Source organism: Montipora foliosa, chromosome 12, assembly GCF_036669935.1.
Source record: "Montipora foliosa isolate CH-2021 chromosome 12, ASM3666993v2, whole genome shotgun sequence".
NCBI classification, from domain to species: Eukaryota; Metazoa; Cnidaria; class Anthozoa; order Scleractinia; family Acroporidae; genus Montipora; species Montipora foliosa.
In genome coordinates, this window is record NC_090880.1 from 31,237,749 (window position 1) to 31,260,248 (window position 22,500).

The 22,500-nt window shown below is 37.9% G+C and overlaps 3 protein-coding genes across 4 annotated transcripts in view; 1 reads left to right on the forward strand and 2 right to left on the reverse strand.

Annotated features, from left to right (window-relative positions):
* LOC137978557 (DNA-dependent metalloprotease SPRTN-like) overlaps positions 1-6,364 on the reverse strand; it is a 7,482-nt gene extending 1,118 nt beyond the window's left edge. The window contains exons 1-6 of the mRNA XM_068825544.1: positions 6,015-6,364; positions 5,798-5,906; positions 3,584-3,628; positions 2,846-2,920; positions 2,704-2,727; positions 1-1,194 (exon numbers count right to left, since the gene is read on the reverse strand). The exon at positions 1-1,194 is cut by the window's left edge and continues 1,118 nt beyond it. Of these exons, the coding sequence (XP_068681645.1) occupies positions 307-1,194; positions 2,704-2,727; positions 2,846-2,920; positions 3,584-3,628; positions 5,798-5,906; positions 6,015-6,283 (1,410 nt within the window). The 5' untranslated portion in view covers positions 6,284-6,364 and the 3' untranslated portion in view covers positions 1-306. The remainder of the gene's footprint in view (positions 1,195-2,703; positions 2,728-2,845; positions 2,921-3,583; positions 3,629-5,797; positions 5,907-6,014) is intronic.
* Positions 6,365-6,371: 7 nt separating this feature from the next.
* Positions 6,372-12,520, forward strand: LOC137978560 (uncharacterized). Of its 2 annotated transcripts, none has more exons than XM_068825549.1 (5): positions 6,372-6,461; positions 6,535-6,571; positions 7,198-7,258; positions 9,744-9,817; positions 10,726-12,520. In XM_068825549.1, the coding sequence occupies exons 1-5, from the start codon at positions 6,408-6,410 to the stop codon at positions 10,848-10,850; spliced, it is 351 nt and encodes a 116-aa protein (XP_068681650.1). In that variant the 5' UTR covers positions 6,372-6,407; the 3' UTR covers positions 10,851-12,520. The 2 variants fall into 2 exon arrangements, with proteins under 2 accessions (XP_068681650.1, XP_068681651.1); XM_068825550.1 differs by having other exon boundaries at positions 6,393-6,461; positions 7,201-7,258.
* Positions 12,521-13,893: 1,373 nt separating this feature from the next.
* The window catches only part of LOC137978768 (inositol-trisphosphate 3-kinase A-like), a 19,650-nt gene continuing 11,043 nt past the window's right edge, over positions 13,894-22,500 (reverse strand). Inside the window, exons 4-9 of the mRNA XM_068825823.1 lie at positions 21,750-21,822; positions 20,564-20,612; positions 20,161-20,310; positions 18,816-18,917; positions 18,639-18,710; positions 13,894-17,159 (exon numbers count right to left, since the gene is read on the reverse strand). Of these exons, the coding sequence (XP_068681924.1) occupies positions 16,965-17,159; positions 18,639-18,710; positions 18,816-18,917; positions 20,161-20,310; positions 20,564-20,612; positions 21,750-21,822 (641 nt within the window). The 3' untranslated portion in view covers positions 13,894-16,964. The remainder of the gene's footprint in view (positions 17,160-18,638; positions 18,711-18,815; positions 18,918-20,160; positions 20,311-20,563; positions 20,613-21,749; positions 21,823-22,500) is intronic.

Consider the following 22,500-nt stretch of genomic DNA (forward strand, 5'->3'; position numbering starts at 1 on the left):
GTTCAAAAGGTGGATAACGCTATCCACTGGACGAATCACGATAGATTGGGATAAATTCTTGAAGTTTTCTTACTCAATATGTCCCCTTTAACCCCACCTAAAACGGACGTTCACAGATTTTATTGTCTGATGCCAAAATATTAATGATTTTACCTGTCACTGTAAAACAACATTTTAACCCATTGCCCAACTGGCCCAAGGGAGTGAGACTTAATAGATTTTGCTGTCTAACGCCAGACAATTTTACTCATTGATGGGGGCGCAGTTCATGAGTCAGTGGGTTAAAGAGACTAAACATCATGCAAGTCATTCTAAACATGTATCAAGATGTTGATTGATTTCAGAATTCAATACCAGAGTCCGACAGACGGGACAACATACAGACTCACTTGAACCCACAACCTGCCTTACTGCAGGTGAGTCTACCAACTCGATAGGCTTCCATTTGGATCCCATTAGAGGGCTCTTACGAGTGTCATCATCTTTATTCTTGCAATGTTTTCCTTTGTCCTTAGTCCTCTGAAAAGCTTCCACAATTGTAAGAGTTGGTGGAAGATTTTTTTTTGGTTTACTTGGCGAAGGTGTTTTTATAGTAATCACCGGCATCTTTTCCCTATCTGTTTTTTCTTTAAGACTTTTTTTCGGGTCCCTTTGGCTTGAAAGAATCTCTGAACCAGTCTGAGCAACAGAACTTGAGCCTAGCGTTCTCCCTAAACCAGAAAATGGCACAACATCTGCTGTCCATCTCGATGAACCCGCGTCACTACTCTTTGCTTTGATGACCTCACCAGTAATTGAAGAAGCTTTATCAAGAGAGTCTATCTTTCTCTTTTTGCCAGTGTCGTGATCACTTTCAGAGTTACTACTCTCAATTCCACTTTCCCTAGTCTTGCGTTTGAATAGCTTTGGTAATGTACCAGAATCCTTTCCACCAGGTACATTTCCTTTCTTATGACTAGTGCCTGTTTCAAAGTCACTCCTACCTGCTCCTTTCGATTTAGTCTTTTTTGCACCATAGTTTTCAGGTTCTTTAATCTTTGTATAGGTCCCACCACAAGTCCTTTGATGGTCTGCCCACCAGGGGTCCCTTGGTGATGGGGCACGATTCATGGATCTCTTGACCATCCCATAATAAGGGGGTCTTCTCTGACATGGGCCATCACACTTCCACCAATGTTGACGGTAAACATTAACCTTAAAACAAAATGCGTGCGCATTTCAGTTTAATCTTAAATAGAATGACACGATGTAAGAAGCAGTCTCAGATCTCTTTCTCTGTGTATTTCTTTATCATTGATCATTAACAACACTGTTTCAGAAAATGCTTTTTGTTATTAGTAGAATTCTACTAGTATACTAAAGAAAATGCTGTAATCTGATTGGCTGAGCCATTGAACACTATCAGTCATTAGTGTGCAGTGACTGGAGGTCGTCTTGGAAATAACGATGACCATGTTTTTTTTCGTTTTTCCAAAGTTTTGGAGGAATTTTTGGATGCAAATGGGTAATTAAATTCCTGAGAAGTCTAAACGAAGGACATTTACGGTTTCTTGACTTTCAAAAAAGTTGAAATTATTGAAAAAGCTGATGTGCTCCCACACACAACTTAGATTTTAAATGGCAATTCAATCCGAGCGATCTTTTTCAGGTGCAAAGTTTAATAATACGTCAAGAAATAATTGGAAACCGTTACTTGAAGTAAAGTTTAGTAAGAATTCCACTACAACAATTAGATTATTCGCTCTCGATTTCTATGAAAGCTGATGCGCTCTATCACCTCATAGAAATCTTGAGCTCACAATCTAATTGTTAATTATAGCTATGTTTTGTTGTAATCACCCTTGGAGCAGGAATGGTGCAATGGTCAGACCACTCAGTTGCCATCAATGTGGCCCAGGTTTGATTCCCAGACTTGATGTCACATATGGGATGAGTTTGTTGGTTCGCTACTAGTGGATGTGTAGTCTGAAATTTCAGCTGTCTCCTCCCTAACCCTAGGGGGCATCCCCTAGGGTTAGAGAGGAGACGCCTGAAATTTTCAGACTACTAGTGGTGTACCGATCATCTATTATAATTGACCATTGATCGACAATCTTTAAGCAACGCAAAAATCAATCATGCATTATGATAATCGATTATAGTGGAAAAAGGCGATAATCTTACGTTTCATACATTTTTAATGTTTTCCAAAACTAGACGATACACGCTCGCGTCATGCTTGGTTTTGCATTTTGTATTTTGTAAACATTTGATATTGCATATTGCATACGGAAAAAACCTTACCTTGATGGTTCTCTTAGAAATTATTCTATATTAGTAGCTGGTAGTAAAATAAATTTTTAGATCTACTCAGCAACCAGAAAGGTGACAAGAGTACTGAGGTTATTACGATGGGTTGACATGTGCAACAACTACGTAGAACAGCACAGCAATCAGACTCAGAGATGGAGGGGGATGGCTATAAACTGTGCTTGATTACACACTGTACATAAAGATGATGTACATAAAGGTATCCTTATTACCAACGTGAGCTTTGTTTAGAATATAAGAGCACCTGTGTTGCCAATAAGAAACTGCGTTGCATTGCAAGAGTTGTAATGACTGAAAAAAGACTCATCCGTGAAAATGTAATGTTAGCCAGTTTCAGTTATCAGCAGAGAAATTTTCTTAATTATTGTTATTGATATTGAGATAGGTTCTCACCTCATCATGAAAGTTGTGATACACCTAGGAACAAAACAAAGAATATTTCAAATACGATAGCTATTTCTTTTCATTTAAAGGGAGACAAATAATCATACTAATCAATTTCAAACCTTCAACATTATTGCAGGTAAGAACTTACAGTAATTTTTGCACCACTTTCTGCATTGATCCTCTGCATATGTTTAAGAAATTCTGGTCCATGGGCATCGTGATCCTGAAAGAATATTGCCGCCAAATGTTGAATGTCACAAAAACACAAGTTTGAGAAGGAGTTCTCATCAAAGGCCAGAGAAATAGAGAGCAATAGAGAATGTTTTCCGTGTTTCCATAGCCTCATCAAAACACGAGGAGGATTCAGGAGAATTTGAGACTGTGTCTTGGGTTTGCATAACTGTTGAGAATTCTCCCAACTCCCCCGAGCATTAAGATGAGTTTATGGAAACACAAAAAAAAGTCCTCCATTGCTTTTATAAAATATTCCTCAAAGATAATTCAACAAATGAAGGAAAGTGCTGGTTTTTTACTTCTTGATTGAAACAGATTTTCTTGATACATGCTCATACTTTCTTAAAGCCAATCAAAACGTGTGTCTGACAATACATAACCAATCAAAATTCATGTGACATCACAGCCGTATTTCCATATTTTCATCTAAACATAGTTATTCACCAATGAGAGTGTGCGTACTATTCTAATTATTTTATAAAGAGAAATGACATTCTTCTCTCATTCATTCTATCTGAGGTTGTTAAAGACCCCAAGCACTATAAAAAAAGAGCCACTGACTTAATTCTTGGTGTTGTAGTCTGGCATCTATGAGGCACACAAAGAAAATTATTGGATCTGGAGCCCATATGAGTGAGGAAAAGCAACCGACCTTGTTGTTTTGTGTCACAAATAGTAAAGCATGGATCATTTCATGCTGAAAATTAAACAAAAAAAGACATTGAAGAGAGTGAGCATATTTTTTCAATAAATCAGCAAGTTAAGTTGCAATAGATTAATGTCAGAGCAATCATTGCAGTAAACTGAGCAAATAAAGCAGTTGTGAGAATCACTCAAACACATGAAGTTTTTTTCACGTCCATCATTTTGACAAAATAATTAATGACGTTGACAACATATTTTTTAGGTCAGCTAATAAATGTTACTAAAATGCTATCATTAATAAATATTATTCTTAATATTCCACAGTCGTATTGGCTGTAGAAATGAACTGTCCTTTTGCTCTGCTGGTTGGCACATTTGAGTAACAGAAAGAATATCAATAATGGCATTGATTGAAACTTAAACTACTATGATCATAAAATAATTTCCTTATTTTGTTCAGATTTTAATCTTGTGTTTGTTTAACACCTGACTGGCAAAATTCTGAGCTTTGATTTTTATGCTAGTAGGTCGTTTACTTTGAGTTTAAGTTATGGATTTTATGGTCTGCCATTACTCATGTTCAAAACTAATCAATTGGACTTCAGAGGGTTCAATCCAGGGAAAAGTGACGTCATTTACCCATAGCAAATTTCAGCATTTGGATGTAGCTTATTATACGTGTATATGCAAATCAATAGCCTGTTCCAGGCTCTCAGATAGTGGAGGCGAGGGAACGAGAAAGAGCAAAAGAAATTGAGCAGGGTCTACCGCTCGATTTCTTTTGCTCGTTCTTATTTCCTCGCCTCCACTATCTGAGAGCCTCGCAGTCTAAAAGCCCGAAAGCCCAAAACTCCCGTCCTGCACATTAATTCAGCTGCATACACACATATTTCATTCTTAAGGATAGTGCCTACTAATTCACAGGTATTTTTGCACGGTTTACTGAATAGGCAGGAAAAGCAGATCCCTAACCACACTTTTTTAGAAGATAATTAATCAACAATATTTGTAATAAGCTTTAAAATACAAAGCAATGTATGGCATTCTTTTCCAAATTGAAGCTTAATTATCTCTGAAAAATCCATGCTTATCCCCAATTTTCTTTTTGGATACAAGTGCACTTTCTAAGTTCTACTGTTTCCGCTTAGTTTTGAATAATGCAAAAACATCCATGTATTACTAAGCACCACCCATAGGAAATCCAAGTATCTTGAGATGCCCAGAACGTATGCGCAATACCGTAACAATAGTAGGCACCATCCTTAAGTAGTGAGTCTTTGACGTCATTTTCTCTTTAAAGTTAGCAATGGTGGACCATTAAATAGGAAAATTCCAGTTAAAATAAACAGGTGTCTTTTTTAAGGACGTTCGCGCCAATTGCTACTGCGCATCCTCACAGCGCATGCAAATTCACATGCCACGTCATGCATCGAGCGCACGCACTAAGTACTAAAATGAACAATGATAGGGGAAATGGCCATTGTTATAGCTTTGCTTGGATTTAACGATCTTGGATGTTTGGTGACCCCTTCTTTTCTTTTCAGAAACAGATTTTATTTACAATTATCTCCACATTGCCCAAAAATGAACAAAAAATCAATGTGGGAAGTTTAAAAAAATTCAAGATTTTCGTCCTCGGGACATAGAATCCTGCCATCTTGCGGCTGCAAGGCGCATATAACTATCGTCGCTAAATGCGAACTTGTTCTTTAAGGAACCTCAACAGTTATGTAAATTCACTTGATGGGTCCACTTGAACAAAGTTTGGTAGAGAACATTTCACTTCAACGTTGTAATAGCAATATTTTTGGGCTTACAGTCACTGTGGCCTTATTTTTTCAGATTTAGGGTGTTCTTCCGGGCAAGTTCTCTCCAAAACGAAGTCAGTGACCACCCATTTTTTTTACATTTCTGACATCGTTAACTCATCATCTTTCAATGGTAAAAGTTGCAGAAAAAAATCAATGTTATAAAATTTACGCGCGAACGTCCTTAAATCAAGGCTCAAGACTCAACATAGTTTTGAAAACCACAGAAAAAGGAAAATAAAAGTTGATTTTTTGGTCATGGTAGCACTTTAACCCTTTCACTCCTGTGGGGTTCCCCATTGACGAGTAAAATCGTCTGGCGTTAGACAGAGTAAAATCTATAAGTCTCATTGGCCCTTACAGGAGTGAAAGGGTTATTAATTAAAACACTGCTGTACTAAAAAGATCTATACCAGTAATGTCTGCACCAGATCTTTTCTTGGACGAAGCTTCAGCAAAGGCTCACTAAGTCTGATTGAGCAGAGACCTCCTCGTCCCTCATAACAACACAGCCCAGCACATCTAAACGTACAAGATGATTAAAAATTATTTTCGTAGAATGTCAAATGACTAAGTTGCCGCCAAGTTTATACAATGATATTTTGATACGAAATCCTGTTTGATACTAACAATGTCATACGTGGGCTCCACCTCACTTCCACAGAGGCTAGCAAACCATTAAAATAAACATCGTTAAATTGAAGAAACAACTGACGAACATCTGGGATAGGATCGATTAATTCCCAAGAATCATCAACAACTGACATTGGCGTTGCGAGCTTGCCGGAAGAAACCGCATAATTATTGTTCCCTGACTTCCGTTTGGCATCTTCCTGATCCAGCTCCTGTTGTAAGCTCAGTGCATACTCTAGGTCGACGTTTTCAGATATCTCAATCATTGCTAGAGAAAGAGTCAAAATTTTAACGAAGCCTAATCAAAGATGGCGCCGTTTCCGTTTCCACGACCAATCTGTTTTCAAATAACATTAACCGCTAGAGACTGGTACCTGAAAAAGAGACAATATGGCTTCCATCGCAGGCCGATCTTTACGAAGTGTTTCGAGAACGATTTTACAGGTAAATCGAACTTAATGTTTTTGATTTCTTCACTGAAAATTTTAATTTAATAACTAATTATTTATTTCTTTAGATAACAAATCCACAATGCGGACGAATCGCATCTCATGGTATGACGCTATAACTCTTCTTTAATACATATTTGTGCACGTGTGTACGAAATTAACTGGTCCGAAGATTGCATAATCTGCAAATCATTTTGTTCTGAAACAGGTTTAAATCTGAAGCCACTTCGTTATGTAATTCAGCTTGATTTTCCCTTCAACCACATGCTTTTGAAGCGGAGCAGTATTAAAAATATATTCTCGATACTTCGTTGCTTGTCACCACATTATTTTGATGTGTTGCGGATCAAGTTAATTTTGAGTAGCCTGGTTTGACTTGGATTTTTTCTTTTGACTTACAACATCTAAATGGCAATTTGATGTGGAGGGTGTAAACTGCAGGTTCAGGTTGCTGGTCATTGTTTCACAATAGCTGAAACAACCCAAACCTTTACTAATGGTAACATTGTAACGCCTAAAAGAAAATAATTTAAGCCGAAGGTTAGTACAACCCTAACCTGCACGTAACATTCTCAGGATTTCATGGTTATATTTTAAATGTTCAAAGGGTGATGGTGACATTAGTGATGTATTTAACATCAAAGTGGCCAATATTGAACCCAGGGAAGCGTCTTCTAAATTTCTCACAAATTTAATGTTTTTGACCTAATTTTATCGATGTTTGAAAACAGCAGTCAAAAGCTCAAGGCTGCGGACCTGTCAAGCTCTTCATCAAATGCCTGGAGTTAGTTTGTGAGTATTTCATTACTTTCCCTCGGTGTAGTGTTCATTTAGTATTTTCAGTTTATTACAGGGACAGGAGTGTTTAACTGGAAACTAAAACACTCGTAGAATCAATATGACCACTACATCCGGGAACTGGGTGTCATATTTTTCGTATGTAACATGAGTGGTCATATTGAGCAACAACATGCTGATTCCCACCTTTCTTTGTTTGTATTCATACCCAGTATTTGTATTAAAGCTTGCTTTTCAATCTCTGTCTTGTATATTTATTGTCCATATGACAACCTCACAGAGAGAACCCAGCTTTGCACAGTTGACTACAGGGTTTTTTTTTTTAAGCCCTCAAGGCAGGGTATGGTCCTACATACCAGGTCCAGAGTCTGTTGCGCTGTGCAAATGTCCAGGTGCTCCTCACAGAAAGGCCATCTATCCTAAGCCAGTGGTCTGAGCACTTCCAGGCCCTCTTCAGTGCAAACAGAGTGGTTCAGGACCCAGAAATTCTCCAGGTTCCCAGCAACCAGTAAAAGTGGAACTGGATGAACCACCGTTGATGGAAGAGGTCACCAAGGCCATAAAGCAGATGAAGAATGGCAAAGCAGCAGGAGTTGATGGAATTCCACCAGAGATCTTGAAAAATGAAGGCCCAGTGTTACCTGACAAGCTCCATGGACCTTTTGTCTGTTGCTGGGAGCAGGGCAAACTACCACAAGACCTCCGTGATGCAGCCATAGTCACCCTGTACAAAACAAGGGAGAAAAGTCAGGAAATTAAACTCTGCTGTCCATTGCAGGAAAAATCCTTGCACAAGTGCTCATAAACAGACTGGTACCTACCATCACTGTAGACCACCTTGCAAAGCCAATGTGGATTCAGAGCAAACAAGGACACCACAGACTTGGTGTTCGTCTTTAGGCAGCTCCAACAAAAGTACCAGGTGCAGAACAAAAGCCTGTATGTAACAGTTGTTGACCTCACCAAAGAGTTTGACACTGGGAGCGGGAAAGGACTATGGCAGATCTTGGAACGTCTCAGCTGCCCCTCAAAATTTCTCAGCATGATCATCCAGTTGCATGAAGATCAGCAGGGCCAAGTCAGGCTAAACAGAGACCTATCGGAGCAGACATTACTCCACCAGCCTGCACTTTGGGAAGAGTAACGCCCCCTTCACATCACCATTGGCGATACTGAGCTGAAGACAGCTCACCAGTTAACCTACCTGGGCTGTACCCTCACATCAGATGCCAAGATCGACAGGGAAATTGACAACAGACTGGCCAAGGTTAACAGCACCTTTGGTAGACTGTACAAAAGATTGTGGAACAGTAATCATATGAAGAAGGGTAGCAGGATCAGTATTTACAGAGCTGTGTTACTTACCACCCTACTGTATGTTTCTGAGTCATGGGTAACCTACCGTCACCACATACGACTCCTTAAGTGCTTTCATCAGTGCTGCCTCTGCACCATCGTTAGCATTCACTGGAGTGACTTTGTCACCAATGTCGAAGTTCTAGAAGAGGCAGAGATCACCAGCATTGGAGCCATGCATGGTCTACTCTGCTGCTGACTGCGAGGCCCAGCATCACACCATCCACCAAGCTGTCTCCTCCTTTGAAGACACTCGCAGGGCCAACCTTAAGGACAAACGATGCAGGAGAGAGAACCGCATCAACAAAATCAAACCAAACCAGACCTTCAACTGCAGCTGCTGCAGCCAGACCTGTCCATCACACATTGGTCTTGTCAGCCATGAGTGCACCTGCAGTCGACGTGGGCCACATCCTTCATAGATCTTTGTTTGTGAAGAAATGCCATGATGATGAATGAAAAGAAAATTACACAATGTCAGCTCTAAGATATGAAAATTGTGCTCTTGTGGCAAGAACAGTATCTCACTTGTGTGGTATTGTTTTTGCCACTCAAACATAAAATTCATATCTTCTCGCCACAGTGTAATGTCCTCTTAGTCTATATATCACATTAAGGCTCTCACATGTTGCATTAATGACACGAAAAAAGTATGAAAAAAGTACCATCAAAAGAGTAGTCTCTGACTAGTCTAGAAATCAAACCTATTCATGAGCTCTGCAGAGCAATTGCAGAATACCCAAACACTTTGAAGTAGTACAAGTTTCCTGCAGCGAAACCCACAATCGAAAAATTAATTAGGAATGAAATGTGACTGCTGGAGTGGTCAGTAGACCTGTGGAGGTTGTATATATATAACAATCAGGAGACAAAAACTGCTGCCATCATGGTTGACAGTCTCCTAGTAGAAGAGTACATGGTGGCAGCCTTTTCAAGCCAAATATGTAAATGGGAGGGTGTTTGGAAATCTAGCCACCTCTGCAGGTGTTTTTCTTCCTTGTGTATGAGCATTTTGGATGCCATTTGCTCCTTTGGATTTCCTGCATAAATTACCCTGCATTATTGCATATTAGTATTAGCTGAAGCAAACTGTGATGTTTCTCATTGTTTCACATTGTTAAAGAGCAAAGCAAGCCGAAAGAAATTTTGTGACAAGTGTATCAAGGACAGTTTCGTCTTCTTTCCTCATAACGTCAGGTGAGTAAGTCTGATGACAGCTGAGACTTTGGCACATGGCTAAAGGGACATGGATATTTCTTACTTAGGCTGCTTTCCTTTTGTTACAACTGGCCTGCCAGACCCACCAGTTTGCAAAGCAAATGCAACAATTTGAAGGAACACTTGCACATTACTCCCTCACATTCTTCTGGAGGAGTATTTTATATGTATCATCCTTAATTTGTGTTTATTTGAAGGCATTGTAGTTAGTCCTTCTAAATGCCCTGTCTGGCCGGTCAGTTCTGTCAAATGGGAAGAAAATGGCCACCACCATAATACTCGTTTGTTTTTACTCAAATAAGCCCTTGCTGACTCTTCAATGTAGAATATTCTTTTGAATTTCAAGTCTAAGAACGAAAGCACACACGCTAATAAAACAGAATGTTAAAGCAAGTGTCATTTATGATGTTGGTACAGTCACTTGGACGTAACAGCCCAAATCTCAAGAGTGTGACTCAGGTTTGAGTAATTTTTTTTCACTGAGCACCACAGGTTGGTTGGTGCTCATCTTAGCAGCAAGAGATTTTTCTTTACTTTTTACAGTGTTTTCTCCCCCAAAGGTGTGCCAACTGCCTGTAAATTCTAACACATGTATTTCCTAATTAAAGAGAATTCTCCTCTGTTGACATGGAATTCAGACACTTCTGATCTTTAGCTCAAATGAGGTCCTTGGTGTCACACAATCCTTCTATTAAAGTGCCTATAAATAACCCATGGAATCCTGAAATGCCCGCCATTGACAAGTAAAATCGTCTGACCTTAGACCTCCCAGGAGTCAATGGGTTAACAACATCAATGTCCTCTCAAAAAACTTAACTGTCCCCTTTAAAGAAATAATTTCAATCCTTATAGTTGAAAAATACCAGTCTATTTTTTAATGCCTGCAGTGTCTCCTCCAAGTATTTGTGGATCTTTGGTCAGTGCTGGTAGCAGTTCTGACGTGTTGGAGGGATCAAGTGGTGAAGATGATGGACTAGTGATTGGGGCGCGGACAAACTTGGAAGACTTATAACATAGGCTTTGGTCACACACCTTTAATGCATTGTGTGACATCTTTAATTTAAGCCTATTGGTGTGACTGCTCAAACCAAGGTCATTTCCTATAAATCACAAAGTGAAAACTTTGATTAACGTTTTTTAAAAAAGGTGGAAGCATCGCAACCTTAAGGGCCCACAGACGGATTTGTCGCGCGTTGCTAAGGAAGTGAAATGTTACTTCCGATAACTGATGTCATCATATCATGAACTGACAAGAAAACCCACTCACAAGCAAAAGTCACCGCACAAACTGTTGTTTCCATCAAAGGTTTTTCCTCGCCCTTCCTCGCGCTCGTTCTCCGATCAACTGCGCATGCGTAAACGAACTGACTTCCGGTTTGGGAAAAAAGCTAAATTTCCGGCCGTTTTAAATTGAATTACATTTTTTTTTACGTGGTACGTTTCACCCCCAAATACAGAATATAGCTAAGCATTGATTTTTTAAAATCATCTTTTTTGAAAAAGTTATGGGTATTTCAGTATCGTTTATGTCTTTAAAAACAACATTTTTCAAAATAAAAAGAAAACCATGCTTGGCTGGATGCAAAAACGAATACAAATCATCAAACCATCGATTAAATACCCAAATTGCGTAGCACGGAGACAAATTTAGAGTTTTCTTTTATTGGTCACGTGACCATGGGCGTGGTATGATGACGTCATATTTAGGGGCATTGGCTTACAAAAGTTGGAAACTGACCAAAATAATGCCAAATTCTCTCAATTTACTTAACCATTACATCCTTAGCAACACACCCCAAAAAATACGTCAGTGGGCCCTTAAGATGGGAAAGTTGTGGATAGTTTGTTTTCCAAGACATTTTTTGCCCAGTGAGCTAAAAAAATTCTAGATATCCATGGTCTAACTTGTCACACCTGTTTTGTTTTTTTTTTAAAGTTGAATGAAGATGTTTTTATAGCTTTCTTTCAAGTTGAGTGGGCAGTTCATTTTTTTAACACTCCTGTGAGAAAATAAAATGAATGAACCAGTGAAACACACTGTCTGTACTTCTTCAATTTTGGGAAGTGGGTATCAAAATACTTTGGAATTTTTTTGCCATTATTGTCTGGTTTTATTTTAGCCATCTACATATCCAAATGTAGCTAATTTTCTTTTTTATTTACTTTCATCATGAAAGTGTTATAATATGGACAAGCAACTAATACTGGTAATAAACAGAAATATGGTTTTTGAACTTCTTTTGAAAAAATTTCATCTTTCATCATATTACAAGAGTTATCTTATCATTAAAGGGGCTATGTCACGCAAAATGGTGTAATTTCATGACACCCAAGAAGCCCAAAAAGTAGAATGGAACATTGCAATAACCACTTAAAACCGTTGAATCACATTATAAAAGAAACAGAAAAAAAAGGAAAGAGAAGCATGGATGGATGCAAATGGACAAAATTGAAACATTTGGGTAATTGTGAAAAAGTTGGCCCTAACGTTTTTTAAGTTCATGGCAAATCGCTTGGATAAATGAAATTTTACTGCCCCATCAGTAAAATACGGTTGATGGAACGTGACCATACTAAAAGGGGCCATTCATGTCGCGTTAGTTATCTTCGTGTTCTTTGTAGTCGGTCGTTCAAGGTCATAAAATCAATGGTCTGGTTGTAAATAAAATGAGGACATTGAGACTTTGTTCCTAGATCTCAGTTTATAACGTACACCTGCATTGGCCAAATCTGTTAAGGCCTCATTCATAACTGTTAAAGAGCATGTGTAATACCTACCTGCTCATAGTAGAAGCTGTACAACTGGCTGGCTACTTTAATAGACAGAGTCTAGCTATAAAAGCCTCAGTTAGCCGTCCAAGGTTCACTTGGGACTTTGTCTTCTATAGCAAACCAACTAGCTGTTGGCATTTGTTAAAGTTTTTTTCCCCTCCCTCCCTCCCTTTGGAGATGGGTTGGGTTTATCGCCTTGCCTTCATTAAAAATTGGGTCACTCCTGCGAGGTGCGGTTAAGTCTGCGCAGCGACTTCCCCCAAGCTTGTTGGCTCGTTTGCCTTTGTACATTGCTCGCTAACCAATACTCTTGTCCGATCCAGCTTGTGCTGTTTACCAATCACCTCGTAGTGCTGGGGAGATAAGTGAGGTTGTTCTACATCACGCAATCTGGAAGTCGCATAGGCTAACCAGTCGCAAGGCAGCGTTCCCCTCAAAAAACGCCAATACGTCTGTTGTCTCGTTCTATTGCGCCTTACGTTATGCATTAAAAGCAAACTATGTTGATACCAAGGAACAGTGACATCAAAGGCAGGTTTTGCTCAGAATCATCTCAATAATTGTGATATGACGAAAACTTTATCAGTGCGGTAATTCCACATTGCCATTTTCAAGTTTTAATTAAACTTGTAATAAAGTAAAGATTTCTCCCTAAACACCCTAAAATAATGTGACATGGCCACTTAAAGTTGAGTTTAGCTGCTGTTTCAGCTATTCACAGTTAAGTCTGGTTTTCACCAACAACACAAGTGTAAGCACAAGCAGCATAAGTATACAAATTAGCAGTGTTTTGATCAATAGTACTTTTGGTGATAACAGGAGAAACTACCGGTAATGAACAAGCTAATTCATAGTGTATGTTGCTTGTGTGTGTGTCACTGATGAAAACCAGGCTTCAGCATCAAGTTGTGGTGGTGAGGTGGTCAGTGTGTCAGCTTTTCTTTTTGAAGGTTGTTGCTGCAAGCGAATACCTCTGCTATTCTTTGGTTACCGCAGTTGAGAGACCGCTTCCTGATATCTCTTATCATCCAGAACTGTTAATGTTGCATCAAACCCCTACTTCCTCAAATCCCGTAATACACCTTGTTAACCCCAAAAATTTGTGCATAATCATTGTTTTCAATTTCTCTTGAGACATGAAGATGTTCCAAGATAAATATAAAACAATGCCTATGCATATTTTTGAAGGGCTAAACTGGGTGTATCATGGAAATATTTGAGAAAGTAGAGAATATGTTAATTTGCAAAACTGAGCAATTGCAGCAAATACATATCACAGTCACTTACAAAATCACAAAAAACTATCTTTAATGAACGATCAAGACCATTAACAACATGGCAGCAACCAAATAGAAGGAAAGTATTTACAGAGTTTTAACTAAGATGTATGCATTTTGTATGTTACTCAGAATGTACACATAATCCCATATTTTCCTAGCTTGTAGGAAATTGAAATTAATTATTATTGTTAAGAACAAAATTAATAGCTAATTCTATACTTCTTGCTAGACTCACTTCATTCAATACTACTACTCAAATGACCAAGACGATGAGATGAGTATAATTATTTTGGTTTTCTAACTTCTGAAATGTAAGCCCTTTCTTGCAAAATATTCATGCAGGCTTGGTGAACAAAATACACTTTATACTGTTCAAAATTAATAATGGTCTCAGCAAAGTATACAGTCAGGAACACCTAAAATATATTCAGGAATGATTACAACATTTTGACCAGTAAAATTCAGAAAACTCAATCCTCAAATATAAGCTTAACACTGTTGGCATTTGCTGTTGTTTAGCTTTCTCATACCAAAGAAGCTCTTTCCTTGCAACACATTATCACAGTGTACATGTACATTGAGGCCCATAAGCAATGATTGGAAGGATATATAGCTGCCATGTGTTCCCATCCAAAACTCTCCAACAACACCATTTATAATGTGCACAAATTTATGTGAAAGAACATCTCATGATGAAATGTGCACCATGATTCAAGTTGTGAGATATGAAATTATCGACTGAAAATCATGTCAATACAAAATAATATAGAAGACTGAAAAGTCTAGTCTCGCGGCCACTTCAAAAAATGGTTGGGAAGAAAACAGTTAGCAACATCTGCATGATATTAACAGAAAACTAAAATTGATAATGCAGGCATAAAGCCTTCACAGAGGGGGTGTACCATGATATGCACATGTCTTACAATAATTAAAGCAGCAGGCCAAAACGTAGTCCTTAAATATATGAACCTGTTCTTGTGCATGAAAAGGTTGAATCGTGTAATACTGAAATTTACTACCATGTTTCCCAATATCTAGGAAGTTTGCTTGAAGACTAAACTGTAAAATGGTCTTCTCTCACAAGCATTTTATCCAGTTACATGTATAAGCTACACTTCAGCAATGACCTCTCAGTTTTTACATCTTAAACAAAAGTGCTTTTGTCTGGCAATTTTTACACTTACTACCAAAATCACTAAACTGTTTTCACCCCGAAAAAATGATCGATCGGATTTAAAATTTAAAATCGCTCACATGATTATTAATTTTGGAGCGCCCCAATTTGTGACGCGTCATTCTTGATGTGAGCGAGACCATGGGAAAATAAAGAAACAGAATGCGGTATGAGAATGTGTACAAAGAACTTTCGGTTTGGAAATGATATGTGGACACTGATGGTTGAGTGGAGGGGGAGATGTTTCAACAGAGTTCTACCTGGGACATTTCAGAGATATAGGATTATAGTAAAAAATGAGTGGTCTTACAGTTTCACACATATGGAAGACGTTTCGTCCCGCCTTCGATGTTCCACAATGACCGATAAGAAAACCGATACTTCGGTATCGATTCCAGTGAACAATCTGTCGATACTATACTGGTATTTATAAACCATACAATTTTGCCTTAGAAATGCTAATCTTACGCTAATTAGGCCTAAAACAATATTTAGGCTTAACTGTTAGCATTTCTAATAGGTTTGGGCTTTTTTAACAGTTAAACTATAACCTCAGTCTGCATTTTACCCCCAGTCTGCAGTCTGCGTTTTACACTGACCGGTTTGTTTCTTTCATATTTTCCCATGGTCTCGCTCACATCAAGAATGAACGTCACAAATCAGGGCGCTCCAAATGGTCACGTGAGCAAGTCGAAATTCAAATGCGATCGATCATTTTTTTCGGGGTGCAAACAGTTTAGTGATTTCAGTAGTAGTGGTTTTGCACAGAACTTGTTCGCATGTCGACTCTGCCTCGTTCTTTGTGTTTATACATTGACCATCTACACTTTTTTATACTTCCTCTGGTAGTTGTTTCCATCAACCTTTTGTAAAGCAACATAAATAAAACTATAGATTATTTACACATAGTTAAAGGGGCAATGCCAAAGCAGTTTTGCCATTTTTTGTCAAGACCGAGTTTAGCTTAAATGGCACCAAAACTCAAATATTTTTCATTCCTTATAATAATTATTATAAATCTCCCAATCCAAAGCAACCACATGTCACTATTGTTACCCAGATTTTCAAGCCACATAGAATTTGCAGAACTACCAGTAATTTTGATCCATGAAAACGGACTTCGACCTTGATGTGAGAGGCGGGCCTACTCTCAATTTTATGTCACAAACTGCTTTGCATACCATGCCTCTCTCATCATGGTCGGGGTCTGTTTTTATAACCTTGCACATCTTGCCCGTTAGATAAGGAGCAAATTTTTGAGGCAATAATGGCAAAACATGTTTGCTTTTGGTGGGGAGATTAATATTATAGACGAAAAATATTTGATGTTTAGGTGCACTTTAATGTTACAGCTTACTTAGCATTTCTAACCACCATGGGAGAAGGTATCTAATAAATTTTAACATAGTCATAAGGGAGTAACCCTATTACCCGTAAATTTACATGGTATTTTTTAAACCACCAAGAAAAAAAAGGTTTGCAAACATTTTTTAAATTTCAACCAATTTCCACTCTTTCCATTCTTGGCTAAAGGCTTAGATATGGGTGACAAAAGATACCTTTGATGAAAAAAATAATAATTGCCATATATGGTATTATTATGACTCTTGGTAACACAATCCAAGCATTACCTTCTGGTCTGCATTGATGGAAAGGCATTTCTTTTAGTTTAAAGTAAAGCAAAAGTGTCATGACGATGCCCCTTTTAAATAAGGTTGAAAAAGGAAGGACTTTGAACAAAACTATCCCAGATGAAAAATCTACATTTTAAGTAATAATGGCACCTAATTTTGGAGAATTTTCAGTAATCTCCGTTGACTATTATTACCTAGAAAAATAAGCTTAAAGTAAGTGCCACATGAACTACATACAAAAAAGTTGTAATAATTCCGAATCAAAATCATCTTTTAGCCCAAATATCCACCATGTTATCAAGACCCCATAAATATCCATCTTCATGATTGCCTTCTTGCCAAGGTGATCTGTGATTCAGCAATTGGCCATCTTTAAGAGTTACTGTCTTTCCAAAATCTATCATCCACACACTCGCCCTGCCACAGGTGTCATGGACAAATAACAGTGAGCTACCTATGACCTGTAATACAAAGTGATTTTAGTCACAATTATTGTTAATTTGCCGAAGGCGAGGTGAATTAAAACTGAGACAAAGTTGAGGTTTTTATTCACCGATATTTACCAAGCCTGAGGTGAATAATTAACAATTATTCTTTGAAATCGAGGTGAATAGTGGTAGAATATTTACTGAGCCACAAAGCAGTGAGGTAAATATTCTGCCACTTTTCACCGAGATTGAAAAGAATAATTGTTTTAGTATATACTCACGAAGTGATCTCAACAACAATTGCAGAAAAAACCATCCAAATTCGATTTACCGGTAAGTGGCATCTCAATTCATGCGTGGAAAATGTGCAAGTGGCACAAAGAATGTGCGAAAGTGTTTACAGAAGCTTCAAACATGGCAAATCTAAATAACCTTCGTTAAAATCCTTGTCACAAACAGCAAAATGGTCATTTAGCACCGTTTAAATCAGCTATCTAAATCGAAAGTCTACTTGTTATAACATTTTCACCGTTCGATCAAAGTTTTTGAGGTTCATTTGAAATGGAAATTGAAAGTGCAGTTGGTAAAGGATCCATGTGAAATGGTGGCTCTAATTGAGGTGAGCGTTAGTTTGTTGTAAAATGACCCTTCTTGTTTCCATGCAACCATGTGGAACTTTCTTAAACATTTTTTTAATTCCTCGATTTCACTAAGAAATTCATTTTGGTGGGCGACCAGCCCTATAGCTACAAGAGAGAATTACTCCGAGTGAAACAAATTGTTGGCGTGAAGATTGTTTAATTTTCAGCAATAATTATCTGGAAAAACGAAGTCACACACTGGTTGGCAAAAGTATGAACTCTTCTCTTACCTTTGAAAACTTTCAGGCCAAATTTTGTGGCCTTCTTTGTCTTCTGTAGCACAGCATCTTCTTGTATTCTCAATACTTTCGATTCATAAATGCTGGCGAGTTTACGCCGGCCATTTTGTTTTGTTTGGATCAAGCATTATTCACTCGGTAGGGAGTGAATAATGCTCAATTACTCCGAGATAGCGAACCAATCAGATTGCTTGAAACACCAAGATCACTGAGTGAGTACATACTAATAATAATAATATTATTGTTTTAGTATAATGAAAAATATGCATTTTCTTTAAAATAATAATTTTTTTGTCTGTCACCTCGACAAAACGGCTTGTGGCCATTTTGAAAAAAAAACACTTAGGTGATTATTGCATAATTATCACCTCAAGTGCAACCAATCAGTGCAGAGAATTCTCAATAATAACCTATTTAATTATACTAAACATGTAATAGCTGAAGATGCCTTGGAGGTAGTCTACAAGCAGTCTCTTCATGGTTGGGGATCTCCATTTTCCCCTGTTTTAACTCACCCTGCCAAAACAGTCCACTTGCAAGCTACTTAAGAATGTCATTTCCTTGCATTAGCTTCATTTGCACAGAACAATAAGATTATTAAAACATGGTAAATAAGTTTGTTTGGCTCTAACCTCATGAGAACGAAAAAACGGGGAAGACTCCAGAGTTGCTCTGATAGCTTTGAGTCTTCTAAGATACTTTTTCTGTGAAAAGGAAAATGGAAAAAGAAATGAAAAAAAAAAAACCTCATTTATATGGTAAGGAATGCTGCTATTCAGAAAAAAAGGAGAAAAGGTTTGACTACTCACTCTTATTTGATCATCATTGCCAATGAATTCTGTAAAAACATTGTCAACATCCTCTTTAGTTCTTGTTTTCTTGAAATCTTTGTTTGGTTTATGATCACCTGTCTGTAAGTAAAATGGCAAATCAGTGTTTACAAATTTTAAAAACTGAAAATTCCACATCATGGACCAAAATTGACTCCATGTAAATCAATGTTGTACCCAATTCAGATCTCTTGGGGTTAAGATTCTTAGCATATTGAGTTTGCATTATAACGTAGCATTCAAATTTAAACCATATAGAAATGTCTGGAACAAAAAGTTTCATTCCCCAAGGGTTAGAATTGGGTACGACATGAGTTACAGTGTAGCCAATTTGGTCCATTACACATTCAAAATATCAACAGCAGATTTATGTTCTCGATGATATTCATCACACCCAAATCACCTGGAACTTTTCCCTTTTCTGACTCAGAGTTACATTTATAAACTTCTCTCTGTCTAATGTCAGGCAATCTTCTTAACTCGTTAATGGCTGACGGTTTGGGAGTAATTTAAGGGTTAAGAAATTCTATGTTCATTGAAAAACTACCTTAATTAAGGAAGGACGACGAAGGCAGCTACAAGAATGTCACATAACAATAGGTTTAATTAGCAAAAACAATAGTTCTGAATGCCCTGCACATGCGTTTTACATTCTGATACATTTCTTTGCCGTTCTCGTCTAAACAACCACATGAAAGAAATGATCAAATTTAAGGTCGTGTGGAGGATGAGAGCACCAGACAATCAATTTTCACTCTATATATTATTTTGCACCGTTCTCAAAAATAATTATTTTAAAGTCAATCTTGAAAAGCAAAAATAAGCAAAAGAAACTTTCATCAAAATGTTGAAAACATCATACCAAAGTTGACACTAATCCTGGATTAAGTCAATCAGCTTTCGAACAACCGGCCCTGGATTCCAGGTACTGTTTCTACCAGGTGCAGAGGGTTTCTAGGGATGCAGAGCTGGCACAGTTGTGAGAGCACTCACCTCCCACCAATGTAGCCTGAGTTCAATTCCCAGACTTGACATCATACGTAGGTTGAGTTTGCTGGTACTCTACTCTGCACCAAGAAGTGTTTCTCAGGGTACTCTGGTTTTCCCCTCTCCTCAAAACCAACATTTGACTTGTCTTGATTTACATTAATTGTTGATTTCATTTTACAGTGTTCTCAATTAGTGCTCCAGCGCTAGAACGACTAAACACTTGAATAATTTAAAGTTCCTTTCCTTTCCTTTCTGAATATAAATATAACTAAATAATGATATTAGTAACCTGTCGCCTCTCAAGAAGACATATGTGTATATGTGAATTTCTAACCTTTATCCCCTCAATTCTGAAGCCAAGACTAGCTGTAGAACTCAGCTGTTCTCTCCATCGCATGTACCGAGGTTTTGTTACTCCTTCTTCTCTTTTCTCCTCCTCAGTGGGTTCATTTGGATCTACTTCTACCATCTTTTGAAACAAATCCTGGGAGAAAAATATGTCATGTAAGTAAGAATAAAAATCAGGTAAAATAAATGTACTGGAAATAATTCTGTTTCTGCCACCTGCCCATGGAAGCCCAAAAACGGTAAAAGAGTCTGAATAAGGTCTTGAATTTGCTGGTATAGACAGTAAATTAAAGGAAATCAATTTTTGTTTATTGTCTTCCCATCAGCTGTCTTTATAAGGTACAGGCAAGAGAATTTAAACAATTTCAAGGACATTACTGTCAACTCACTTTCCTGGGTTTTGAATTAGCCTTTGCAAGTTCATCCTCCAAATATGTTCTAATATAGAAAAAAAAAACACAAATTATATTAATTTTATTCCATTATGCAATTGCCAGACACCTTGTATATGTATCTTAAGCCTGGTTTTAACTAGCAATGCAAGCACAGGTACATGCATATGTAGCTTATGCTGGGTGAAAACATGCAAATGCTCAGACCCACGGAATATGGGTCGACCGCTTTAATTGGCGAGACACAGCAAGACATACCATTTCCTTCTGCTATGCTGTGTTTTGTTTTCACACAGTGTAAGGCGAACACAAGCACAAGAAAAGGACAAATTATGACCTTTGTGCTTGTTCTTGCAGTCCTGTTTATGCTTGCGTCAAGGCCATTTTCACAGAGAAAATGCTAATGATAACTGTACAGTTGTGCTTGCGCTCATGCTTATGCATTGTCTTTCGTTTCTTGTGAAAACCACCATTACTAGAATTAGTGAAGAAATTTACTAATTATTAGTAAATCTCTTCGTTATTCTCCTCTTGAAAATGATGTGATATGACCAAATTTGAAGTTATCATCATCATCATTATCATCATCGTCATCATCATATCTTTGTTTACCCTTGGTGTGCTTGGTGTCGCTACTCACAGCCAGCATCTCCGAGCGTTTACCCTCCCAAGGTTCCATGATATAGCAAAACACCGGGAAATCCATGCCCTGCTCTTTAAGAATAGTGCGTGGACTCAGGGTTGTGAACATTGTAGGGTTGTGAGATGGGGCTTACAGTTTACTGTCCTTAAATCCAAGAAGACAAGAGAGTCTAACAATTTGCAGATGTCATTACAAAGGCAGCACTTCCTCCTCTGTTATTTGACCTATTGACTCCTAGGAGTGAGACTTTAATAATAGATTTTACACTGTCTAACGCAAGACGATTTTACCCGTCAATGAGGGACGGTTCAGGAGTTAAAGATCAGATAATCTCCGACATTCTGCTTTTGAGACTCCAATGTCCTAACAGACGAAGAAGACCATTTAGCTTCTTGGACAGCATCACTAGAGACCTGAACATCCAGTTATAAGATTTGCCTGCCCTCATGAATGACAGAGAAGACTGACTGACTGACTGACTGACTAACTAACTAACTAACTCAGGAGTCAATGAGTTAAAACACATTTGATTTTTCATACCTTGTCCCCATCTTACAATCCATAACAGATGGGATTTCAAATTCTTGAAGTAGATCCTGCATTTCAAGATAACCTGAAACATTCACGTCAAGGAAAGACAAGGAAACATCTCTTTCGTGGATGTTACAAAACTGATTATTTCAAAGCACGAGATGGTATCAAACTCCTTCAACATGATTCAAATTTCTGTACATTTCTAATGTCAATGTCAAAACATACAAAAAATGGTCAATCCACAGACCGAGGCAGTTCATCTGAGCAAAACGTTAAACTTTTTTTTTTTTCATTTTAAACAATGTTCTGATACATGCACATGGGAGGCTGAGAAAATTTTTTTATAGAACAATACTCCTTCGGTTGACCTCATTGCCAGATGAATACAAAGTATTATATTAATCAAGCAGTGAGCTTCGTGTATTGTCAATAAAATTTTCATTGATTAGTGTAAATCACCACAATGAATAAGCACAACATTCTAAAAATAAATTCATGTATTTTTTCCTTGAATCAGTTATTTTGTGAGTGAATCAAATCACATCTGAATAGTTTTGTTGAATGAATAACTAATAATATTAAGCCATAGCCTATGGAGGGAATTTTCAGAGACTTCTCATCCAGACTCATTTGGTTCTGTGCCATATGCGAGTCAACATGCGAGTCATGAGAGTCAACATGTGAGCCATGTAAGTCAACATGTGAGCCATGTAAGTCAACATGTGAGTCATGAGAGTCAACATGTGAGCCATGTAAG